Source organism: Puma concolor, chromosome C1 (assembly GCF_028749965.1).
Source record: "Puma concolor isolate L17-30 chromosome C1, mPumCon1.1.hap2, whole genome shotgun sequence".
NCBI lineage: Eukaryota > Metazoa > Chordata > Mammalia > Carnivora > Felidae > Puma > Puma concolor.
Window position 1 is genome coordinate 145,578,821 of NC_141674.1, and position 27,755 is coordinate 145,606,575.

General features: G+C 37.9%; 1 protein-coding gene across 4 annotated transcripts in view; it reads left to right on the forward strand.

The window, feature by feature from the left end:
- GALNT13 (polypeptide N-acetylgalactosaminyltransferase 13) overlaps window positions 1–27,755 on the forward strand; it is a 554,292-nt gene that overhangs the window by 513,991 nt on the left and 12,546 nt on the right. For all 4 annotated transcript variants that reach the window (XM_086718628.1, XM_086718629.1, XM_086718630.1 and 1 more), the window contains exon 12: window positions 27,171–27,305. In XM_086718628.1, the coding sequence (XP_086574754.1) occupies window positions 27,171–27,305 (135 nt within the window). The remainder of the gene's footprint in view (window positions 1–27,170; window positions 27,306–27,755) is intronic.

Consider the following 27,755-nt stretch of genomic DNA (forward strand, 5'->3'; position numbering starts at 1 on the left):
AGAGAGAAATAGGGGTAGAAGGGTTATGTGAGAAAATCATACTGGAAAACTTTCCTAACCTGGGGAAAGACACAGACATCAAAATCCAGGAAGCACAGAGGACCCCCATTAGATTCAACAAAAACTGACCATCCACAAGGCATATCACAGTCAAATTCACAAAATACTCAGGCAAGGAGAGAATCATGAAAGCAGCAAGAGATAAAAAGTCCCTAACCTATAAGGGAAGACAGGTCAGGTTTGCAGCAGACCTATCCACAGAAACTTGGCAGGCCAGAAAGGAGTGGCAGGATATATTCAGTGTGCTGAACCAGAAAAATATGCAGCCAAGAATTCTTTATCCAACAAGGCTGTAATTCAAAGTGAAGGAGATATAAAAAGTTTCCCAGACAAACAAAAATTAAAAGAGTTTGTGAGCACTAAACCAGCCCTGCAAGAAATTTTAAGGGACTCTCTGAGGGGAGAAAAGATGAAAAAATACATACATACATACATACATACATACATACATACATACATACCAAAAGCAACAAAGATTAGAAAGGACCAGAGAACACCACCAGAAACTCCAACTCTACAAGCATCATAATGGCAATAAATTCATATCTTTCAGTACTCACTCTAAATGTCAATGGACTCAATGTTCCAATCAAAAGACATAGGGTAACAGAATGGATAAGAAAACAAGATCCATCTATATGCTGTTTACAAGAGACCCACTTTAGACCTAAAGACACCTTCAGATTGAAAACAAGGGGATGGAGAACCATCTGTCATGCTAACGGTCAACAAAACAAAGCCAGAGTATCCATACTTATATCAGACAATATAGACTTTAAAATAAATAAAGACTGTATCAAGAGATGCAGAGGGCATTATATCATAATTAAGGGGTTTATCCACCAAGAAGACCTAACAATTGTAAACATTTATGCGCCAAATGTGAGAGCCCCCAAATATATAAATCAATCACAAACATAAAGAAACTCATCAATAGTAATACCATAATAGTAGGAGACTTCAACACCCCACTCACAACAATGGACAGATCATCTAATCAAAAAAACAACAAGGAAACAATGGCTTTGAATGATACACTGGACCAGATAGACTTAACAGATATATTCAGAACATTTCATCCTAAAGCAGCAGAATATACATTCTTCTCCAGCGCACATGGAACATTCTCCAGAATAGACCATATACTGGGACACATATTAGCCCTAAGTAAGTACAAAAAGATTAAGATCATACTGTACATATTTTAGGACAACACCATGAAACTTGAAATCAACCACAAGAAAAAATTTGGAAAGGTAACAAATACTTGGAGACTGAAGAACATCCTACTAAAGAATGAATGGGCTAACCAAGAAGTTAAAGAGGAAATTAAAAAGTTCATGGAAGCCAATGAAAATGATATCACCACAACCCAAAACCTCGGGGACATGGCAAAGGCGGTCATAAGAGGAAAGTATATAGCAACCCAGGCCTTCCTAAAGAAGAAATAACTTTACACCTTAAGGAGCTGGAAAAAGAACAGCAAATAAACCCAAAACCAGTAGAAGACAGGAAATAATAAAGATTAGAGCAGAAATTAATGCTATCAAAACCAAAAACAAACAAGCAAAAAAAAGCACCAGTAAAACAGATGAATGAAAACAGAAGCTGGTTCTTTGAAAGAGTTAACAAAATTGACAAACCACTAGCCAGTTTGATCAAAAAGAAAAAGGACCCAAATAAATAAAATCAAGAATGAAACAGGAGAGATCACAACCAACATAGCAGAAATAAAAATAATAAGAGAATATTATGAACAATTATATGCCAATATAATGGGCAATCTGGAAGAAATGGACAAATTCCTAGTAACATATACACTAACAAAACTGAAACAGGAAGAAATAGAAAATTTGAACAGATCCATAAGCAGTAAAGAAATAAAATTAATAATCAAAAATCTCCCCCCAAAAAAGAGTCCAGGGTCAGATGGCTTTCCAGGAGAATTCTACCAAACATTTAAAGAAGCATTAACACCTATTCTCTTGAAGCTGTTCCAAAAAATAGAAATGGAAGGAAAACTTCCAAACTCTATGAAGCCAGCATTACCTTGATTCCAAAACCAGAGACCCCACTAAAAAGGAGAACTCTAGACCAATTTCCCCGATGAACATGGATGCAAAAATCCTCAAGATATTATCCAACTGGATCCAACAAAACATTAAAAAAATTATTCACCATGACCAAGCGGGATTCATACCTGGGATTCAGAGCTGATTCAATATCCACAAAACAATTAATGTGATTTATCACTTCAATAAAAGAAAGGACAAGAACCATATGATCCTCTTAATAGATGCAGAGAAAGCATTTGACAAAATACAGCATCCTTTCTTGATGCTAAAAACCCTCAAGAAAGTAGGGATACAAGGAGCATACCTCGAGATCATAAAAGCCATATATGAGCGACCCAATGCTAATATCATCCTCAATGGGGAAAAACTCAGAGCTTTCCCCCTAAGGTCAGGAACAAGACAGGGATGTCCATTCTCGCCACTGTTATTCAACATAGTATTGGAAGACTTAGCCTCTGCAATCAGACAATGCAAAGAAATAAAACACATTCAAATTGGCCAGAAGGAGGTCAGACTTTCACTCTTTGCAGATGACATGATACTCTATATGGAAAACCCAAAAGATTCCACCAAAATACTGCTATAATTGATTCATGAATTCAGCAAAATTGCAGGATATAAAACTAATGCACAGAAATCGTTTGCATTCCTATACACCAACAATGAAGCAACAGAAAAAGAAATCAAGGAATCAATCCCATTTACAGTTGCACAAAAAAACCATAAAATACCTAGGAATAAATATAACCAAAGAGGTGAAAAATCTATACACTGAAAACTATAGAAAGCTTATGAAAGAAATTGAAGAAGACATAAAAAAAAAAAAATGGAAAAAGATCTATGCTCCTGGATAGGAAGAACAAATATTGTTAAAATGTCAATACTAGCCAAAGCAATCTACATATACAATGCAATCCCTATCAAAGTAACACCAGCATTCTTCACAGAGCTAGAACAAATAATCCTAAAATTTGTATGGAACCAGAAAAGACCCCGAATAGCCAAAGCGATCTTGAAAAAGAAAACCAAAGCAGGAGGCATCACAATCCCAGACTTCAAGCTATACTACAAAGCTGTAATCATCAAGACAGTATGGTACTGGCACAAGAACAGACACTCAGATTAATGGAACAGAATGGAGAACCCAGAAATGGACCCACAAACGTATGGGCAACTAATCTTTGACAAGGCAGGAAAGCATATCCAATGGAAAAAAGTCTCTTCAGCAAGTGGTGCTGGGAAAACTGGACAGCGACATGCAGAATGAACCTGGACCACTTTCTTACACCGTACACAAAAGTAAACTCAAAATGGATGAAAGACCTCAATGTAAGACAGGAAACCATCAAAATCCTTGAGGAGAAAGCAGGCAAAAACTTCTTTGATCTTGGCCGCAGCAACTTCTTACTCAACATGTCTCCAGAGGTAAGGGGAAACAAAAGCAAAAATGAACTATTGGGACCTCATCAAAATAAAAAGCTTCTTCACACAGAAAGAAACATTCAGCAAAACTAAAAGGCAACCGACAGAATGGGAGAAGATATTTGCAAATGACATATCATATAAAGGACATATCCAAACTCTATAAAGAACATATCCAAAATCTATAAAGAACTTACCAAACGCAACACCCAAAAAAGAATTCAGTGAAGAAACAGGCAAAAGACATGAAGAGACACTTCTCTAAAGAAGACATCCAGATGGCCAACCAACACAGGAAAACATGCTCAACATCACTCATCATCAGGGAAACACAAATCAAAACCACATCGAGATACCACCTCACACCTGTCAGAATGGCTAACATTAACGCAGGCAACAACAGATGTTGGTGAGGATGCAGAGAAAGAGGATCTCTTTTGCATTGTTGGTGGGAATGCAAACTGGTGCAGCCACTCTGGAAAACAGTATGGAGGTTTCTCAAAAAACTAAAAATAGAACTACTGTATGACCCAGCGATTGCACTAGGCATTTATCCATGGGATACAGGTGTGCTGTTTCGAAGGGACACATGCATCCCCATGTTTATAGCAGCACTATCAACAATAGCCAAAGTATGGAAAGAGCCCAAATGTCCATCGATGGATGACTGTATAAAGAAGATGTGGTATATATATACAATGGAGTATTACTCATCAATCAAAAAGAATGAAATCATGGGGCGCCTGGGTGGCTCAGTCAGTTAAGCGTCCGACTTTGGCTCAGGTCATGATCTCGCGGTCCATGGGCTGGAGCTCCATGTCTGGCTCTGTGCTGACAACTCAGAGCCTGGAGCCTGCTTCAGATTCTGTGTCTCCCTCCTTCTCTGACCCTCCCCTGTTCATGCTCTCTGTCTCAAAAATAAATAAACGTTAAAAAAAATTAAAAAAAAAAAGAATGAAATCTTGCCATTTGCAACTACGTGGATGGAACTGGAGGGTATTATGCTAAGTGAATTTAGTCAGAGAAAGAAAAAAATCATATGACTTCACTCACATGAGGACTTTAAGAGACAAAACAGATGAACATAAGGGAAGGGAAACAAAAATAACGTAAAAACAGGGAGTGGGACAAAACAGAAGAGACTCATAAATAAGGAGAACGAACTGAGGGCTACTGGAGGGGTTTTGGGAGGAGGGATGGGCTAAATGGGTAAGAGGCACTAAGGAATCTACTCCCGAAATCATTGTTGGCCTATATGCTAATTTGGATGTAAATTTAAAAAAAAAAAATAGAAAAAAGCAAGGAGGGACACCAGACCAAACCTAGAGGAACAACAGTCTTAGGAAATGATATCAAAGTATGTCAGTGCACACAGCAGGACAAAAGAACTATTTATTCTATTGATTAATTACAGTGTATCATATCAGTCTATGCTCTAAAGAACTTAAAATTAAATTTCTATAGGGCTTAAATGTTAAAATATTTTAAGCTCTTAGGGAAATAATTCATGTAAATCTGTATTCATTTTACTAACGGGATTCCCAGAATATTTTTTAAAAATTCCCTTGAAAAGTTAAAATATCATACATTCTCATGAGGAAAGTTTAATACTACTCTAGTTTAATAAAATCCACCCTACCAACACACACACACCCGTGAGCACACACACACAGTACTTCTCTTATCTTACACCATCAGAAGAACTTTTCATACGGAGAAGGGTAGGCTGTTAGCACAAAAGTCTTAGCAGGGTCCATCTGTTACCGGCTCACCCTGGGCTCACCTGTTTATCTGCTCCGCAGCCCTGTTAAGTACAAGACAGACTCCAAGCTTCCCGCTAACATTACCAGGATAGGCTTGTCTCCATTAAACCATTAAGTGCCAGCAGAGCTCTCCTCTCTACGCTTGTTTCAGTCTTCTGAACCTGATTCCTCTCTCCATTTTATCTTCAAGTGCTTTTCTCCTGACTTGTGCATAATTCTTCTTGAGTCCACACCTGAGTCTTAATCATTACCCTCAGCTGCTTCTTTGTTCAGGTGAACTTTCTGCCAAGGTTTTCATACATTTAATACCAAAAAAACTAATGGTGTGAATGCATGAATTTACTATACATAATGAATATTAAGGTCCTTTGAAATGAACTCCTATTCTTCCCCCTTTTCCATGTGTATGCCTAAATTTCACAGAGGACATAAATAATTATTTAAAATTACCATTTGAAGCAGTTTAGATGAAATTTAATCTTGGCTTAATCTAATAGTAAAGGCCACTCTATCAGTTTCTAAGTAAGGTAACAGTGTCTATGATTTCCAAATTAACAGGGTTGGCTAGTTCGCTTTGTCTTCACTGGAAGCCAAGCAGAATCCATCCTTATTTTGATTTGCTTTGCTACACCTAAGATTCTTCATCCTACTGTGTTCTTAATTCTATCATAGTTATTAAATTCTATAGAAGTGACAGAAAAGGGAATTTCTAGGTCTTTGTTTTCCTTTCAAATATGAAAGCTTGTTTTTTTAGGAAAGAAAAGGTAGTACAATAAAGCCTCAGTAACAACAAAACTAGGAAAGAAATTCATAATCAAATACTTGACTAACCAATGCCAGGAAAGGAAACAAAGTTTGGAAAAAGAAAAAAAATCCGTAAAATCTGCAAGGCAAATAAAATGTCAGGTATAATTTTTTACAGCACCAAGATTTGTAAGAATTCTTTACTTAAAACACCAATTTTTAAAAGGAGTCATCATATATAAGATATTATGAAGATGAGCCAATTAAATGCAGCTTACATAGGGGTGCCTGGGTGGTTCAGTCAGTTAAGCATCCTTGATTTGGTTTCAGCTCAGGTCATGATTGCACAGTTCATGGGATGGAGACCCTTCACACTGACAGCGCAGAGCTTGCTTGGGATTCTCTCTCTCCCTGTCTTTCTGCCCCTCCTCCTCCTCTTTCTCCTCCTCCTCCTCTTCTTTCTCTCTCTCCCTCTCTCTCTCATGCACACACTTTCTCCATCTTTTCAAAAAAAATAAAAACTTTAAATAAGTAGGTAAGTAAATAAAAGCTTACATATCTATGATATGCAAGAAAACAAAATGTATTAGATATTTTATTTGTTCAGAGTATATATTCCATATTTTTCCTTGTTAGAAATGTAGACATAATCATGATACAATATCAAAATATCTTTCATATATTAATGGTCCTCATGGTTTTAGGACCTTTAATGATTCTTTCTCACTCTACTGCGCTGTCTTCCTAGTTAATAATTTATTCTCATCATTAAAACCTATCACTATTTAGAAGTATACCAATAATTTCTTCTTTGCATAAAACAGTACTTCTCAATGTCTTTTCCAGATTAATTGCATCCTATACTAAATTAAAGCCCAGATCATCAGTATGACATAGTTTAGTTATTATTATAAGCTTTTTAAGAATGGGGCATGAATTCTTGGTCCCAACAGTCTATGACAGTGATGGGCATGGAAACTCTTATATATTGAACACTAGTCCTATGGTAGACCTTTACCAGATGGTTTAAATATGCCTGGAATTTGATTCTCACAATAACCCTAATAGAAAAGTATCATAAATGCATTCTACTTTTCATATACCTTACTGTACAGCATTATTTATATCTGATCTGAATCAGCCATGCTAAAACATCAAGATAACATCAGAAGGCCTGAGTGTCCACCACCCTAAACCTGCTCAGGCTGCAATAACACAAGATCATAGGCTGGTTGGTTTAGACAATAGACATTTATTCTCTCAACAGTTCTGAAGGCTGGAAGTCCCAGATGGGGGTTCCAGCACGGTCAAGTTCTTGTGGGGACACTTTTGCTGGTTGGTACACTACACTGCTGCATTCTGGCTGTGTCTTCACATGACACAAAGAGAGCTGACTCTGGTCTCTTCCTCTGCCTGTAAGGGCACTAATGCCATTACGGGACCCCCACCCTCGAGACCTCATCTAACCCTAATTAATCCCCAAACACTTCACCTCCAAATACCATCAGATTGGCAGCTAGGGTCACATTATCAATTGGGGAGAGGGGGAAACACAAACATCCGTTTCATACAATTGGCTGAATGGAAGTTCTTTATCCTTTCTGCCCTCAGTTTCTAGTACGGTAAAATTGATATGGTTGAACTAGATGTTCATCAGTTCTAATAATCTTTATCTCTATCTTTAGACAAGAGCAGCAAGTCCAGATGATTTGTGAAATCTCCGTTCCAATGACAGGGGACATGGCTGGAATTTAGAGAAAAAACATGTAGAAAATAAACGTTTTTAGAAAATGTATTAGAACAATGTGAAAATTCTGAACTGTCAGTAACCAAAACCTAATGATTTAAAGAAACAAACTCTATCAATCAAGAATTCATTGAGCACTGTATATATACTCAGCAATGTATGGGCACCAAGATGAATACAAAAATATACCTAAAACTCAAACTATTTTGTGTATAAAGAAGTTGGTGAAGATACTGTTTGTTATATCTCATAGATTCCTTCCATGAGTATCCCTGAGAGAATTTTATACCCCACGGAGTAATAGGAAGGGTTGGTTGTCTCCCAAGATAGGTTTTTCTTTTCTCTTTTATTGCCAAATACCTGATCCATCCAGAGGCCATTAATATTGTTCTATGGAAAAATATGTTGACCTTATATTGGATACTTTCTTTTAAATATTACCAATGTTTATGTGGATGGATTTTTCTTATTACTATCTGTATGTTACATATCTATGTAAAATTCTGTTGAAATCCACTTCCACCTTTTTATGAGATGAAACATAAGTAAATAGGTACACAATCCCCATACTCAATCTTGATGGGAATACAAAACAATCATCATTGAAACAAAAAGTATTTGTACTGCTACACCTGAGGAAGCAAAGGCTTCACAGCTGTCAGTGAGCACAAAGAACGGAGTATATGGAAGGACAGCGAAGATATTGGCCCAAATGGAGTAGAAAGCCTGCTTCTATTGGAACTTCAGTTCCAGTATAGTGGAACTAAGTTTTCTAGTAGAGGAGATAAGATAATAGAACGTAAATGTCAAGCAAGGGAATTTTGATTTGAAGGGACAAAAGGAGCAAAGGGCTTTCAGGCTGTAAATGTTGTCAAAGGAGAGCTTGTAACCTATTTCTAATACAACCTCATGAAAATACTTGGACATGCACTTCTGTTATTAAAAATGACATGGTGAATGCAGCCAAACTGAAAAGGGCTTTTTATTCTGGTTATTTAGAACCCAAGTATAATTTGACCACAAGCAGAGACAGACTATAGACCTTTATTTCAGCTCATTTCTTTTATTCTTGTATCAAAGCACTTGGTCCAATATAGAGCAAGAAGCCACATGTAGTATATACAGAAATTACACCTTTCCATTCAAAAGAAAAAGGCTTCAGTAGGTTACCATAAAAACAGCCTAGTGTCCATTTCAGTTTCTAATGAACGATCTTAACCTTCTAACAAAAACCTATCAGATAGATATATTTCTACTCAAACTTTCTAGTTACTAACATTCTCAACAGATTTGGGGATTTTTTGTTTCAGTTTGGTTTGGGTTTGGGTTTGTGTATGTTTTTAGAGAGAAACTGTGTGGGCAGGTTAGAGAGGCAGCAGGAGAGACAGAGAGAGAGGAAAATCTCATGCAGGCTCAATGCTCATCTGAACACTGGGCTTGATCCCACAACCCTGGGATCATGACCTGACTTGAAATCAAGAGTTGGACACTCAACTGACTGAGCCACCCAGGTGCCCCAGAATTTTTTTTTTGTTTAAGAAGTAAAATTTGTGTATCTGGTGGGGATTTGCAGAATTTTTTTTTGAGGCATTTTTTTCAAAAAAAAAAAAAAAAAAAAAAAGCTTTCAAATTCAGAGGTGCATTTTATGGTCATGGAAACACCAAGGAATGATCACAGTGGTTTTTATTGTTTTAATGCCACTTCTCTGTGGTAAAAAATGGTCACATTATAGTTCCATCTACTAAAGAGAACTTTCCTTCATCTTGCTGGTGAAATAAGTGGCCCAGAGAAGATTTATTACAGGAGTCGTAGTGTGTTACAGATAAACCTATTATAAAGATAGGGCCCCCAATTTTAGCCTGAAGTTTTTAGAGACATGTTAAAATTTATCTCTGAGATCTCCTGTAAAGAAGAATTCCAAATAATTTATGTAGAGAATCCCCCTTCCAGAAGGTAGACTTTAACTCTCTTGCCCACCTTTCAGGTGGTCTGTGCTTCTCGACTTACTTTTAAACAGTAAACAGAGAAGGTGGTGGTGATGGTAAGTTTACAGTGGAGAAACATGGCTGATACTACCTAAGTGATCAAGGCTCTACACTGTGAGCCATGTTGGTACCATGAACCCCTGATATGATGTGATGAGAACGGCACTTCACCTTCATGGTCTTCCTCTCAAAAACATTCTAATCATGAGATAAACATTAGACAAACCCAAACTGAGGGACATCTATAAAATACCTAACCAATACTCCTCAAAACTGTCAAAGTCATCAAAAAGAGGGAAGTCTGAGCATCTGTCTGAGTAGGCTAAGAAGACATGATGACTAAATGTAATGTGGTATCCTGGATGAGATCCTGGAAAAAAATGAATAGGAGATTAAATGGACAGTTTAGGGGAAAATACTGAAATCTGAATAGTCTAGAGCTTAATGTTTAAACTATCAAAGAAGGAAATGTTAAGTGTGTGAAAAGAGCACGGGATTTGGGGGCTGATAGGCTGTACATCAAAGACAGTGAGTGACTGAGGGGAATTTATTTAACCTTTCAAACCCCTTACCCCTCATTTATAAAAGAAGAATTCTAATGCTTACCTTGAAAGGTTATTAAAGAAACATAATAACATATGATATGTGGATTATCATACCTAGGGTATGCAATCTATTTAAAATGACTTCCATCTTGCCTAACACACAGCAGGTGTTCCCCAGTGGTCTGTACTTTCTCTCCTTCCACTTGCTTTCATCCTAACATCCGAAGGCCACAACCTCTGTCCCTTTGCCTGAGGGTTTTCACTGCCAGAACCTGCTTTGCCTACCTAGTCACTCTTGGGGATTTCCATCCGGAAGCACATCCCAAGCAAACTGATGGCAGATAACCTACATTAACCCAAATTCTTCACCCTTTGAGGGGACTGCTTGTTCTATGCAGAGATCCCAAAAGGCGTAAGTTCCAGTTATCCACGGCACAATTAATTTGTAATGTACCGTTTGTTAGTTCTTTTCCTTCCTTACTCACCTACTGGTTTTTCCTGGGATCATCTAAGTAATAAACTACTTGCGCTTGAATCTTTGACTTGCAAACTAAACAGAGTCTGATCTTTGCAGCAATGATGACTGGCATAAATTAAAAGGACTACTTTAAGTTTGAAATCACCTGGAAAATTTTAGTTTTATTGGCATTCAGTGCAAATGCTATAATAATATGGAAATTATTTTTAAAATTCTGTCTAATTCAATCTAAAGTATAGTTTACCTTTACAAATAAGAGGCAGTTGTAACTGATACACAATGAATGTATCTTTGTGCCATCTACGACATAATTTGCCTTTTGGGGCTTTTCATATATTCAATCATTTTTATCTAATTATTATTCCATACACCAGACTTTCAAGAAGTACCTCATGATATAAGTGAATACCTTTTAAGATATGAAATATTCTCAAAATACCAGTTAAAAATATATTCAGAAAGGATGGCACAAAAGTATTTTACCATGAATTTCTGGTTAATAATCACAAACAAATATACTAGTTTATACAGATGTCACATGAATGATATATATGATTGCTGTTGTGTCTATTTTACATTCGCAGGCATAGTCAGTAAGAACCTAAAGACCAAATATCTTGGTGCTCCATGGTACTAGTGATAAAGGGTTTCACTCCATGAGCTAGTGATAAAGGGAAAGTGTGTATTATATTGCCCATGGCTGAAAGAAAATATCCCATCCAGTAATGCATTTGACTTTCCTTGTAATTTATATGTGTGAGGGCAAATTCTTCAGAGAATAAATATATAAGGAATAATATAATCAGGGTAAATGTAGCAGAGAATACCATCAAGAGAAAGATAATTTGTTACAGAAAATCATTACAATGGGAACATGGAAAACAGAGTTTAAGGTAGGCTGGAATAGTGAAGGAATCTCTTACAAACATGTTGGCACCCAATTAGATTATTTGGGTTTTGAATTCAGTTTCAGGAAGAGCCTATATAGTTTGGATAAGGCCTGAAGCATTTAACACGCCCAAAAGTATTTGAATAAATAGATGGACGAATAATTGAATAAATACCTAAATGATAGAGACATAGCATGGGAGAAGGTATTCACATGGTAAGAATAATTCGAATTTTTGTATATATTTCCTTTTTCCTAATGGTCACCGTATTAGTTTTCTATTGTTGTATAGCAAGATACTACAAATTTTGTGGCTTAAAACAACACAAAATTATCATCTCACAGTTCTACAGGTATAATTCAGGAGCAACATGACTGGTTCTGTGCTTAGAGTCTCATAGGACTAAGATCAAGATGTTGGCCAGAGCTGAGAACTCTTTGGAGACTCAGGTCCCCCTTCCAAGCTTCCTGGTTATTAGCAGATTTTAGCTCCTTGCAGTTGGGGAACTGAGCTTCCATCATTGGTTTTTGGTGTTGTTTTTCTTCTGGCTGTGTTCCAGGAGTTGCTCTCAGCAGCTGGGGGCCCTTCTAGTTCCCCAAACAAGGCTATCTCCAAAACAAGGCAGTATGCATCTTCAAGGGCAGCAGGAAAATCTGTCTCTTGGGTTTCTAATTCTAGGTCTTATATAACAATATAGTTATAGAGTGACTTTCCTGTCAGAGAAGAGTCTCACACACACTCAAGCAAAGGGTGTTTATAAAGGGCATGTGTATTAGGATAGGAATCTTGGGGCCATCTGAGAATTCTACCACAATGGTATAGAAAACATCTGCACATGCAAACGTATCTAGTGAGATATCCAATGGGGCTTAAATTTGTAAGTTATATTCTTCAGTAGCACAATACTAAAATATGAGTACTTGGAGCCTAATGTTTATATTTTACATTTCTTGAAGCCTTCCTTTAAACCCCTTCAAGACAGTGAAGTATTAAACATACATAAACTTTAACATCAATAGTGTCTAAAATGGGAGGATTTAACAACGACATAGAAGGAAAATAGAAAAATAAAGAAAAAAAGAAATGTAACATTTTGTTATTGTATTAGTGCATCCTGCTTATATTACCTAACTCTCCTGCACTAATTTTCACAAAGTGAACTAGAGATTCCAAAGACAAATTGTTTTCATTTCAATTGAGTAAGTAATTATTGGGCAAATATTCTTTTCTTAGAATTGTTTCCATAGGTGTTCAAAAGTACATCCTTAGGATTTGTTATTGGGGCAGCAAGATTTGAAATATAAAATAAAATAGAACACAGAGATGAGACAGAATGTAATCAAATGTGAATTATATGCCTGGATTTTGTACAGATAACAACGAGTACTGAAATGTTACTTACATCAAGTACTGTGTTTAGAGTTTACATGAATTACCTCATTCAACCTCTGAAGTAGCCCAGAAAACAGTGGGCATCTTTATCCCTTTTCCCAGATAAGGAAGGCAAGATTCTGACAAAGGCTCACAGTAACTGTGGTTCTGATGAGTAGTAGAGGGAAGGCCAAACCCAGGTCTGTGTCATTTTCCCAAAGCCCATTGTTTGAGTGCCATCCCACTCACCATATGTGCAAATGAGACCATACCTGCAACACAGTGCAGATGAGTAGATGAGAGTAGTTACAAAGTGCTACAAGAAGAAAGTGAAGAAGGTAATAAAACCGTAAGGAGAGTTGCCCTTTTCTGGGAAAAGTGGAATGGGAAGGAGAGCGCTAATGAAGTGATCAAAACATACCCAGTCAGGGATGGAAGGATGAAGTGACTTGCTGATCACAAATTCAGAAATATAAAGTTGTTACATCAAAGTAAAAGGGGAAAGAGTTGATGCATCATGGCTGATGTTGAAGAGAGGATGGGAATATTGAATATGAGATATGTACCAACATTCTGTTTTTAGTAATGGAGTTTTAGAGCATCAAATCTGTAAAAGACCATAGATATCATCTAGGCATGTAAGATAAGTAAAGAGCACACAGCCAGAAGCTTCCTATTCTCCTTACCCTCTTCCACACAGACCGCTGAGGTAACAGGCTGGAGATGAAAACTGAAATAATCAATTAAGACAGAAAAAGATCCGGTCTAGAAGCAAAGGTTCTTTCCTTGGCAGCTTCATTGATGAATTCAATTCCATGTATGCATTCTTCATGCTAATGTCACAATGGTGTGACATACACTGAGAGGATATTTTGAAAACATAAATCCCATTGCTAAAGGTCTTTTATTGTTAAACAATTCTCCTGGGCTACTTTTACAGAATGAGGGGGAGGAAAACTACTATGATATGTGTGTGTTAGTGGGGGAATGTTAATAATTTATCCTGGATTCTTAACAGATTTCTCAAATTGACCACACTTGAAATACCTAAAGTCATCTCCCAGAGGGCGCAAATTTCCAAAATGACCAAGTGACGGTGGTTTAAGGGGTAGTGTACTCAAGTAAAAGAATAGTGGCAATGAATTTGGGGTCTGGAAAGACCTCCGTCACTAAGTGGCTCTGAAAAATTGTGCGAATCCTGTAACTCTGTTGCTTAGTTTCTTCATCTAGAAAGTGCAGCAGTTGGCATACAGTGACAGAGCGTCTCTTCAAACTGAGAACATTTATAGTAAATAGGAGGACTCAGCAGGAAAAGTATTTTACAAATTCAAAACTAAATCTAGAAAAATCACAGCCTATATAATAAAGGTGAATAAAATACACTTATGAACCCTTTAAACACAGAATACATATAAACATAATATAAATATAGAAAAATTAGTGTGTGTATTACCAAGTATTTCGTCAGGTTAGAAGAAATACTGTAACAATACAGAGCCACCAGAGGGCGTTTTAGCTCCTGAACCCCTGGCTCAGAACAGTGAACTTCCTTTTGCAACTTGTGTTGCTTGAGTGGTTTTGCATACAGCTGCTTATGCTACAAATCTGAGCAAAATTTGCTTGCAATTTTTCAAACTTCAAATTTTTCAAAGGGGTAAAGATAAAAGTAGTTTCAAAAAAGTATCTGTATAACATGAGCATTTTAAGCAAGGTATGTATAGACACAATCTTTAATTGTGTGAAATAAAGAATGAATGCAAAAATACTTTAGATCATTCTCAACAATCCTTGAAAATTGTTAAAATGTTTTAATTGTAGATATTTGAAAAAATATGAAATAAATGCCTTTGAACACACTTCCCAAAGTGAAAAATCCAGAACAAACCATACGCATAGGTGAAATAATGAAAATGCTTACCTTCTCTAAAAAAAAAAAAAAAAAAAAAAAAAATGTTGATTGAGAGGAACAGATTGAAATTGGCTATCATCTTTTATATGTTGGGCATTACTCCTACAGTTATTTGAGTACATCAATTCAGAGACAGAAATTAATCTGATCTCTATAAAATCTACAATAAAAGCAGGTTATTCACCTCATACAGCAAAGAGCCACTTTATGAAGATGTATTTAAATAGAAAAATGATTATAAAAATGATTGATGCTTTCGGAATGTATAACTGGATGTTACCATTTTCAGCCCAGACACCAAGATGCCACTGATGTGAAATCTAAAATCAGACTTTACCATGCAAAATTTGCAACCATCATATTGCAACCATCATAAGAAATAGGAGGTATATAAGTTTCTTAGGGCTGCCCTAACTATCACAAACTGGGTGCCTTGAACAATAGAAATTTATTGTCTCTCAATACTTGAGGCTACAGGTCTGAAATCAAGGTGTCGGGAAGGCCATATTCCTTCTGAAACCTGTAAGGGAGAATCATCTGTTGCTGCCTCTAACTTCTGGTATTTGCCTGCAATCCACATGGCTTGTAGATGACACCTGGCTCCAATCTCTGCCTCCGTCATCACAGAGGCATTTTCTCTCTGTATGTCTCTGTTTTCTCCTAAGGACACCAGTCATTTTGGATTAAGGGTCCACCCTACTCCAGTACGATTTCATGGTAACTTACCTAATTCCATCTGCAATGACCTTATTTCCAAATACATTCACATTCCGAGGTGCTTACAAGAAAGTACTTCAGCATATCTTTTGGGGGACACAATTCAACCCATGCCAGGAGACATCAAAGGGTGGAGAAGACTGAGGTTTTCTATGGAGGGAGTAGTTGCCTGCCCTCTAGAGAGGAGGGGGTGGGAGTCTCGCTTCCAGGGACAAACCTTATTGAGAGGACTCAAGGCAGGGGTGGCAGCTTCATGGGTGCACAACCCATGAGGTCAAGCAGGGTTTGAAATTTGAAAGTCTTAATAATTCTTGAAAAAAATCCTGCTGGGGTGCTTGGGTGGCTCAGTCAGTTAAGCGTCCGACTTCGGCTCAGGTCATGATCTCGCGGTCTGTGACTTCAAGCGCCACGTCAGGCTCTGTGCGGACAACTCAGAGCCTGGAGCCTGCTACAGATTCTGTGTCTCCCTCTCTCTCTGCCCCTCCCCTGTTCATTCTCTGCTTCTCTCTATGTCAAAAATAAATAAACATTAAAAAAAGAAAAAAAAAAATCCTGCAGTTCATTGTGCCCTGAACATTATGTAGAACACCATTTTAAGGGCTTCATTGCTATGCGCTTCATGCTTTTGGGGAATATGGCAGGCTGTGACTTGACTCACACATAGTACAGCTGGCCTGTGACAACCGAATTGAAGTGACTGCACCGCCTGAGTCAGCTTGCCTCCTTGGTCAAGCCATAAAAAGTGGCCCACTTGAGGCACCTAGGTGGCTCAGTTAAGTGGCTGACTTCGACTTAGGTTGTGATCTCACTGTTCCTGGGTTTGAGGCCCGATTCCGGCTCTGTGCTGACAGCTCAGAGCCTGGAGCCTGCTTCGGATTCTGTGTCTCCCTCCCTCACTCTCCCTGCCCCTCCCCTGCTTATGCTCTCTCTCTCACAAAAATAAACATTTTTTTTTTTTTTAAGTGGCCCACTTATAAAATATGCATTGTCTTCTCAGCACTGCAGTAAGAGGTGCTTAGCTATGGGAATCTCTAAAGAACCTTAAACACTCTCAGGAGAGGGAGCTTTAAATCTCTGCCAGGCCAGAGAACAGGAAGGAGTTACCAAGGACAGTTCAGGTAAGACCCCTTATACTTTCTACTACCCTGGTGGAATCAAAAACCAATTAGAAGTGTGGGGGAATGTGGGAGTGGGCAGGAGAGATAAGAAAGAAAAGAAGTTCTTAAAATGGTGAGATAAAGGAGTCAACTACGTTCTACCCCACTGCAGGCTTCCAACCTAGGAAAAGGGAAGAAGGTCTGGGATTACATTTCATTCAGAATTTTCACTAGTAATATTCAACAGGCCATTGTGTTTTCTGAATTGAACCCTAGGGGTCCTAGACAAGTGGAAAAATCTACAGTTTTCATCTAGAGGTAGGGAAAGACATGCTATTTCTTTCAGTTTAAGGGGTTAATAGGCTTTAGGGACTGAATCATGTCTCTCCCCCACCTCAAATGCATATGTTGAGGTCCTCGTCCCATACCTCAGAATAGGACTACATTGGGAGACATAGGATCTTTAAGGATGCAATTAAGATTAATGAGATCATTAGGGTGGGCCCTAATAAGAGTGTTGTTTTTATAAGAAGTGACTAGGACACAGCCACAGGGAAGACCATGTGAAGACACAAAGTAAAAGAAGTCATCTACAAGCAAATGAGAGGGGTGCACAGAAGAAACCAATCCCGCTGATACCTTGATTTGGGGCTTCTGTCCTCCAGTGCTCCGAGGAGATTAAAAACCACCTAGTGTGGAGTACTTTGTTACAGCAGCCTTAGCAAACTAATGTAATAGGAGACAATAAAAACTAAAATGTTACAGTCATCAAAGTAGTTTTGGAAGGCATAATAACTAAAAGGACTCACAAAATGGAACAAAGGATCAATCGCTTCTTATAAGATAGCTGAACTTAAAATAATTGAGTAAAAATGGCCTCTTTAGTGGCTGTTTGTAGAGCTAGCTTGACCAGCAGACTACAAAAGAAGATGCATAATGCTAGATGGGTCATAATGTTATGTGTTAAATTTGCTGATTATGTACAAAACAGAATTTTCAAAGCACCATAAATTATTGCATCTGTACAATTCATGTAAAGAGCTCTACTTACTATGCTTTGCAATAATGTTAAGTTGGTGTGCATAGGAACGTGAATGCAATTGTACAATGATACAAAAGGGCAAATTTAATGTAATATATAGGAATCATATTATACATGGTTTCTAAAACAGGTGCTCAATTAATGTTAACCTCCTCCTTATTCCTCTTTTATAATGGATGGGAATACACTGAGATTATTTTACTCTGCTTCTAGTCAACCTAATGTGATTAGACTTTGATCTAACCAATTGTTATTAGAATCAAACTGCATTGGAGCAACTGGAAATATATGTTGAATATAGTATTTATGTAACTCACTTCTGGTTTTGGTAAGAATCAGTACTGATAACCAATGATAAAGCAATTTCAGTGTTTTAACTAGAAAGGGAGGAATAGTGTCCAATTTTTGTAAAAGAACATACAATTAGACTTCACTAATGAAAGGCTCGATCTCAAAGTCATCAACGTGTGTGATGTTTAAGTTAATGTGCTTCATATGTGTTCAGGATTGAAATACTTTACCTTATAATCAGGAATAAAGGTTTTAATTATAGCAGGAGAACAGATTGGGCAGATACTCTTCCAGGAACTACACATACCACCTGAGGGAGCCTATGTGGGATACTGACACAGCCAATAGGCAACAGCCGTAAGGATCACCTTCTTCCTAAGGAATCTAAGCACATTGTCCCCAAAGTCGTAAGAAATTCAGTAAAGGGTGACTATATATGCTGCAAGTGTCAGGATAGTCTTCAGGTATTACAGCCTCTCCTTAGAACTGCATGCAGAGGGCTCAGCACAGATAGGTAAGAGCAAAACCTGCTGGACCCTGTCCTAAAAATTCTTTGGGTACTGTGCATACTATCAAGGCAGGAATTCACATACAAGGCCACAACCTGGGAGGACCTCTAAAACTAAATATCAATTACTGACTGCTTTCTGGGTACCTGGATCTCTGCAAAGTATTTTGCATATGCAATTTTAGTCTATCCCAAAGTGAATTCCATGAACCTCCTACAGTAGGAGATATGAAAAAGCACAAAGATGATAATTATGGGTAAAAAGCAGATAGATAAAAAGGAACAAATAATTGGGATCAAGCCTAATAATTTCCAAATAAAATCAAGAAAGACATGTACATGACATACACTAACCTTTTTATTATTAGAATAAAAACCATCCTAGAAATACTCAAGCATAGTAGAGTAAGGGGAAGATGGCAGCTTAGGAGGACTCTGGGCTCACTGCGTCCTGCTGATCACTTAGATTCCACCCACATCTGCCTAAATAACCCAGAAAACCACCAGAAGACTAGCAGAACAGACTCTGGAGCCAAGCATAGACAAGATGCCCACGGAAGAGGGTAGGAAGGGCAGAGAGGCAGTGTGCACTACACGGACTGGCGGGAGGGAGCCAGGGTGGTGGAGGGGCAGCCCGCCCAGCAAGGCAGAGCCCCCGAATCTGGCTTGCAAAAGCGGAGGGGCAAAAGTGGAGGGGCCGGACTGCGTGAGTTCTGACAGCCAGCGGGACTTAACATCTGGAATGTTAAAAGTCAACAGCTCTGTGCTCAGAGAGTGGGGAGGTTGAAAGGACTCCAGGAGGGAAAGGTGTTGAGCCCCAGAAGACAGAGCTCAGCTCAGCAGGGAACAAACGTGCTGGCCAGTGCCATCTCCCTCGCCCATCCCCCAGCCAAAATCCCAAAGGGAACCAGTTCTCTTCACCAAACTTTCTTTCACCATGCAAAAGCCCAATGCTGTGCTTCTGTAGATCCATCCCTCCAACAGGCCTGCCTCCCTCCCCTACCCCAACCCTGGTGCTGTAAGGCCCCTTCTGCAGGGGACCACTGTCAGCAAAGCTAGCTAAGCCTGCCCCTCCCACCCCTGTGCACCTTGCAGATCCACCCTGGCTAATACGCCAGATCCCATCACAGCAGCACCACAAACCTGGCAGTGTGCAAGCAGTCGAGACAGGGGCCACATCACTTCACAATGAGTCCTGTCCCTGGGAGAGGGGAAGATAAGGTACACACCATTCTGACTGTGGCCCCAGCGGTGGCCTGGGGACAGACATCCGGTCTGACTGCGGCCCCACCCACCAACACAAGTTTCTCCAGACAGCACAGGGGAAGTGCCCTGCAGTTTGGAGGTATCACAGGGACTACCCAAAATGATGAAATGGAAGAATTCTCATCAAAAGAAACTCCAGGAAGTAGTGACAGCCAATGAATTGATCAAAACCAATTTAAGGAATATAATGGAACGAGAATTTAGAATAGTCAAAATTAATTGCTGGGCTTGGAAAAAAGCATAGAACACAGCAGAGAATCTATTGCTACAGAGATCAAGGGACTAAGAAATAGTCATGAGGAACTAAAAAATGCTATAAATAAAGTGCAAAATAAAATGGAGGCAGCCATAGCATGGATTGAAGAGGCAGAGGAGAAAATAGGTGAGTTACAAGATAAAATTATGGAAAAAGAGGAAGCTGAGAAAAAGAGATAAAAAAATCCAGGAGTATGAGGGGAGAATTATACAACTAAATGATGCAATCAAACAAAACAATATCTGTATCAGGAATTCCAGAAGAAGAGAGAGAGAAAGGGGCTGAAGGTGTACTTCATAGCAGAGAACTTCCTTGATCTGAGGAAGGAAAGGGGCATTGAAATCCAAGAGGCACAAAGAACTCCCTTCAGACGTAAATTGAATAGATCTTTTGTATGACATATCATAGTGAAACTGGCAAAATACAAGGATAAAGAGAAAATTCTGAAAGAAGCTAGGGATAAACATGCTCTAACATATAAAGGGAGACCTATAAGACTAGTGATGGATTTATCTACTGAAACTTGGCAGGCCAGAAAGGAATGGCAGGAAATCTTCAATGTGATGAACAGAAAAAACATGCAGCCGAGAATCCTTTATCCAGCAAATCTGTCATTCAGAATAGAAGGAGAGATAAAGGTTTTCCCAAACAAACAAAAACTGAAGGAATCCACCACCACTAATCCAGCCCTACAAGAGATCCTAAGGGGGATTCTGTGAGTGAAATGTTGCAAGGACAACAAAGTACCAGAATCATAACTACAAGCATGAAACCTACAGACATCGCAATGACTCTAAACCCATATCTTTCAATAATAATACTGAATGTAAATGGACTAAATGCTCCAACCAAAAGACATAGGGTAAGACCTATCTATTTGCTGTCTACAAGAGACTCATTTTAGACGTGAGAACACCTTCAGATTGAAAGTGAGGGGATGGAGAACTAGCTATCATGCTACTGGAAGTCAAAAGAAAGCTGGAGTAGCCATACTTATATCAGACAAACTAGACTTTAATTTTAATGTTTATTTATTTTTGACAGAGAGAGAGAGAGACAGAGAGACAGAGAGAGACAGAGAGAGAGACAGAGACAGAGAGAGACAGAGAGAGAGAGACAGAGAGAGCAAGAGCGAGCGCATGAGCAGGGGAGGGACAGAGACAGAGGGAGACACAGAATCCAAAGAAGGCTCCAGGCATTGAGCTGTCAGCACAGAGCCCGATGCAGGGCTTGAACTCACAGATCACAAGATCATGACCCGAGCTGAAGTCGGACACTCAACCAACTGAGGCACCCAGGAGCCCCCAAACTAGACTTTAAATTAAAGGCTGTAACAAGAAATGAAGAAGGGCATTGTATAATAATTACAGGGTCTATCCATCAGGAAGGGCTAACAACTATAAATGTCTATGCACCGAATATGAGAGCCCCCAAATATATAAAACAATCACAAACATAAGAAACCTTATTGATAAGAATGTGGTAATTGCAGGGGACTTTAATACTCCACTTACAACAATGGATAGATCATCTAGACACAGGATCAATAAAGAAACAAGGGCCCTGAATGATACCTTGGATCAGATGGACTTGACAGATATATTTAGAACTCTGCATCCCAAAGCAACAGAATATACTTTCTTCTCGAGTGCACATGGAACATTCTCCAAGATAGATCACATACAGGGTCACAAAACAGCCCTTCATAAGTATACAAGAATTGAAATCATACCATGCATACTTTCAGACCACAATGCTATGAAGCTTGAAATCAACCACAGGAAAAAGTCTGGAAAACCTCCAAAAGCATGGAGGTTAAAGAACACCCTACTAAAGAATGAGTGGGTCAACCAGGCAATTAAAGAAGAAATTAAAAAATATATGGAAACAAACGAAAATGAAAATACAACAATCCAAACACTTTGGGATGCAGCAAAGGCAGTCCTGAGAGGAAAACACATTGCAATCCAGGCCTATCTCAAGAAACAAGAAAAATCCCAAATACAAAATCTAACAGCATACCTAAAGGATCTGGAAGCAGAACAGCAAAGACACCCCAAACCCAGCAGAAGAAGAGAAATAATAAAGATCAGAGCAGAAATAAACAATATAGAATCTAAAAAAATCTTAAAGATCAATGAAACTAAGAGTTGGTTTTTTAAAAAAAATAAACAAAATTGATAAACCTCTAGCCAGGCTTCTCAAAAAAAAAAGGGGGGGGGGAGAGGACCCAAATAGATAAAATCATGAATGAAAATGGGATTATTACAACCAATCCCTCAGAAATACAATTATCAGGGAATACTATGAAAAATTACATGCCAACAAACTGGACAACCTGGAAGAAATGGACAAATTCCTAAGCACCCACCCACTTCCAAAACTCAAACAGGAAGAAATAGAAAACTTGAACAGACCCAAAACCAGTGAAGAAATTGAATCAGTTATCAAAAATCTCCCAACAAATAGGAGTCCAGGACCAGATGGCTTCCCTGGGGAATTCTACCAGACATTTAAAGCAGTGATAATACCTATCCTTCTCAAGCTGTTCCAAAAAATAGAAAGAAAAGGAAAACTTCCAGACTCATTCTATGAAGACAGCATTACTTTGATTCCCAAACCAGACAGAGAGCCAGCAAAAAAAAAAAAAGAGAACTACAGGCCAATATCCCTGATGAATATGGATGCAAAAATTCTCAACAAGATACTAGCAAATAGAATTCAACAGCATATAAAAACAATTCTTCACCATGATCAAGTGGGATTCATTCCTGGGCTGCAGGGCTGGTTCAACATTCGCAAATCAATGTGATACATCACATTAATAAGGAAAAGAACCATATGATCCTGTCAATCGATGCAGAAAAAGCATTTGATAAAATTCAGCCTTTGTTAATAGAAACCCTCGAGAAAGTCGGGATAGAAGGAACATACTTAAACATCATAAAGCCGTTTATGAAAAGCCCACAGCTAATATCATCCTCAATGGATGCTTTCCTCGAGATCAGGACCACAACAGGGATGTCCACTCTCACTGCTGTTGTTTAACATAGTGTTGGAAGTGCTAGCATCAGCAATCAGACAACAAAAGGAAATTAAAGGCATCAAAATTGGCAAAGATGAAGTCAAGCTTTCACTTTTTGCAGATGACATGATATTGTATATGGAACACCCAATAGACTCCACCAAAAGTCTACTAGAACTGATACATGAATTCAGTAAAGTCACAGGATACAAAATTAATGTACAGAAATCAGTTTCATTTTCATACACTAATAATGAAGCAACAGAAAGACAAACAAACTGATTCCATTCACGATTGCACCAAGAAGCATAAATACGTAGGAATAAACCTAACCGAAGATGTAAAAGACCTGTATGCTGAAAACTATAGAAAGCTTATGAAGGAAATTGAAGAAGATACAAAGAAATGGAAAAACATTCCGTGCTCAATGATTAGAATAAATATTATTAAAATGTCAATACTACTCAAAGCAATCTACACATTCAATGCAATCCCAACCAAAATTGCACCAGCATTCTTCTCGAAGCTAGAACAAGCAATCCTAAAATTTGTATGGAACCACAAAAGACCCCGAATAGCCAAAATAATATTGAAGAAGACCAAAGCAGGAGGCATCACAATTCCAGACTTTAGCCTCTACTACAAAGCTGTAATCATCAAGACAGCATGCTATTGGCACAAAAACAGACACATAGACCAATGGAACAGGAGAGAGACTGCAGCATTGGACCCACAAATGTATAGTCAACTAATCTTTGACAAAGCAGGAAATAATATCCAATGGAAAACAGTCTCTTTAACAAATGGTGCTGGGAGAACTGGACAGCAACATGCAGAAGAATGACCTAGTCCACTTTCTTACACCATTTACAAAAATAAACTCAAAATGGATAAAGGACCTGAATGTGAGACAGGAAACCATCAAAACCCTAGAGGAGAAAGCAGGCAAAAACCTCTCTGACCTCAGCTGCAGCAATTTCTTACTTGACCCATCTCCAAAGGCAAGGGAATTAAAAGCAAAAATGAACTATTGGGACCTGATGAAGATAAAAAGCTTCTGCACTGCAAGGAAACAATGAACGAAACTAAAAGGCAACTGACACAATGGGAGAAGATATTTGCAAATTACATATCAGACAAAGGGCTAGTATCCAAAATCTATAAAGAACTCACCAAACTCTACACCCAAAAAACAAATAATCCAGTGAATAAATGGGCAGAAAACATGAATAGACACTTCTCTAAAGAAAACATCCAGATAGCCAACAGGCACATGAAAAGATGCTCAACGTCACTCCTCATCAGGGAAATAAAAACCAAAACCACACTGAGATATCGCCTCACACGAGTCAGACAGAGTTGCTAAAATGAACAAGTCAGGAGACTATAGATGGTGGAGAGGATGTGGAGAAACGGGAACCCTCTTGCACTGTTGGTGAGAATGCAAACTGGTGCAGCCACTCTGGAAAACAGTGTGGAGGTTCCTCAAAAAATTTAAAAAATAGATCTACCCTATGACCCAGGAATAGCGCTGCTAGGAATTTACCCAAGGGATACAAGAGTGCTGATGCATAGGGCACTTGTACCCCAATGTTTATAGCAGCACTTTCAACAATAGCCAAATTGTGGAAAGAGCCTAAGTGTCCATCAACTGATGAATGGATAAAAAAAATTGTGGTTTATATACACAATGGAATACTACTTGGCAACGAGAAAGAATGAAATATGGCCTTTTGTACTAATGTGGATGGAACTGGAGAGTGTTATGCTAAGTGAAATAAGTCATACAGAGAAAGACAGATACCATATGTTTTCACTCTTCTGTGGCTCCTGAGAAACGTAACAGAAGACCATGGAGATGGGACAGGGGAAAAAAAAAGTTAGGGAGGGAGGCAAACCATAAGAGACTCTTAAAAACTGAGAATAAACAGACAGTAGATGGGAGGTGCGAGGGAGGGGAAAGTGGGTGATGGGCATTGAAGAGGGGACCTGTTGGGATGAGCACTGGAGGTTGTATGGAAACCAATTTGACAATAAATTTCATATTAAAAAAAAAGTCCATCCTTCTATTTACCATTGTGTAATAAAGTATGCTACTTACTTCAAGAAAAAAAATAGTAATCAAGCATAAAAATGAGATTCTCAGGTATGAAAAATAAATTAATCGTATTAATTATTAGGATTTGTGAACAAATTAATGCCAGAAAATAAAGCATTACATACAGTTTTTTTAGGAAAAAAATTATCTGTGGACCAAGCATTTTAACATCAGTTAATTTTTTTTCAAGTGCAAAGGCCAAGATAATTTCAGGTACTATATGTATATAGACTCAGAATATATTCTACAAATATATCTTTATTGAGTATAAATCACTTAAGATAGCTACTGATTGAATTAAAATTAGTAATCAAGGAAAAAAGAATGTGGTAAAGTTTCAAAACTGTCATAAGAGACCTGAGGAAAAATCATTTTCAGGCTGTGATTATATTCCTCAAACAAAATTAATGGCAAATGTGAATGCTTTGGTGTTTCCATTTACACTGGCATCTGTATACAACTAAAAGAAAATACTTCAATGTGGAAAATTATACTTCACATTAAAACAAAAGATAAAAGAAATTTCTCCAGAAATTTCCCTCCTTAAAATCAAGGTCTCCTACTAAATTCAGCTATTAAATATGTTTGTATTAAATTGAATATTGTATTAATAAATACCATGTTTGGAAAGGATATAGTACTCATGTTTGATAGGTATTTCTTTTATTCTCTTGGTTACTCATAATTCCCATTAAAAGTGTGAGCATTAAAAAGTACAAAAGATAGGAAATTTTTTTCTGAGTGCCATACATCAAATCTATATTTTACATAGTTTAATTAAATGAATTTCATATACTTCTCAAGGTTTTATACTGTTGAGTAGAATGTACAACTTTTGTGAAGAATATCCTTATCATTGACTTTGCATTCTCCTCTTACCACTTGTGATTTTCAGAGAAGTCCTGAGTTTCGGTGCTGAAGAGGCCAACCCCTTCAAGACTAACTTGTTTAGCTTACAGGCCAGGGCTCCAGCGTGTATAATTGATTTCTAGAGCTGACTTCCTCCAATTTTATCAGACTGCATTGGAAAACTAAAAGATCCTCATATAATCTTCCTTATTATATTCCCTCTTGACATTGCAAAGAAAAAAATACCCACAAAACACTGAACCATGCTTATCATAGCTAACAGAAGAAAATAACTTTTATAATTTAGGTACTTACTAACTCATGAACCTTCAATTATCAATGTTATAAATAAATTATTCATACCAGGAATTTAAAAAAAAGAGATTCTTATAGTATCAGTTTAAATTAGCTAACAATGAATCCACAATCCACCTTGACATTTGTTGGATATTTTGAGAATTGTAGCCAAGCCCAGCTATAACCGTATAAGATAAGCAGAGAGCCTACCTTTAATGAGCTCTCTGGAGAAGCTAATTCTACAACCTTTGGAAACACACTGACAATATTTAATAAAATTTACATGATGTACCTATGGAAAGAAAGATTTAAACGTCTTTATGAAAGACATCATGAGCTCTATAGAGCTGGGGTACTGGTTGTATGGTGGTGAGAATAAGGAGTGCCCTTTGTTGAGCCCCATATGGTTAACAAAGTTTGTTTTATTGAACCGGTTGTATGATATATGAGACAAGTATAGTGCAGGAAATGTGGTGCCACCAAATAATAAGTATTTACTATTTTAGTTTATTGAACTGAGGCCTCACAAAAACTTTATGAAACAGATGACACTGCCTTATTTTGCAGTTCAGGGAAAGGACTCAGAGGTCAACTAGCTTTCTCAAGATCACACGGCAGACACTATTTGAAAACACAAGTTGATATCAATGCTTCCACAGAGAAATCTGCTATATTGTGGGGTTTCTTTTTGTTTTTAAGAAGATTATTTTATTAGCTGAATTTTATATTCCCAGGTGTTTTCTTATACTGCTGACAAAGAAATCCGAACTGATGATTTGTGCTTGGATGTGTCTAGACTCAGCGGACCTGTAATCATGTTAAAATGCCACCACATGAGAGGAAATCAGTTATGGGAATATGATGCGGAGGTACAGTATTTTCTTCAATTTACTTATCATTTAGTGCTTAAACTCATTTATAGATTTCAAATACATTTAAATGCTAAGCTACTTTTTCTGCATTGGAAGAACTGTATTTTCAAGCATGCACGCCTCTATCTGATAGCATGAGGATGGTATAGCATATAAATAGGTTTTTGCCAAACTAGCCCACTAGTGTAAAACACGAATAAGGAAAGTAAATTCATTTTTATGTGCTTAAAACGTGTTATCACATGTACATGCTTCATATAAGTTAGGCAAGCGGCCAGCTACACTTAGGTGAGAGGTATATATGAAGATGTGCATTACAGGACAATATCAACAATATTTTCAAATTTTAAACTTTACAGCTTCCCAACTTAAAGGAAAAAAGAAACAAAGCTGATAAGATTAGCAAGAATGCTCTTTATAATGGTAAATACTTTGCAAAATTCGATA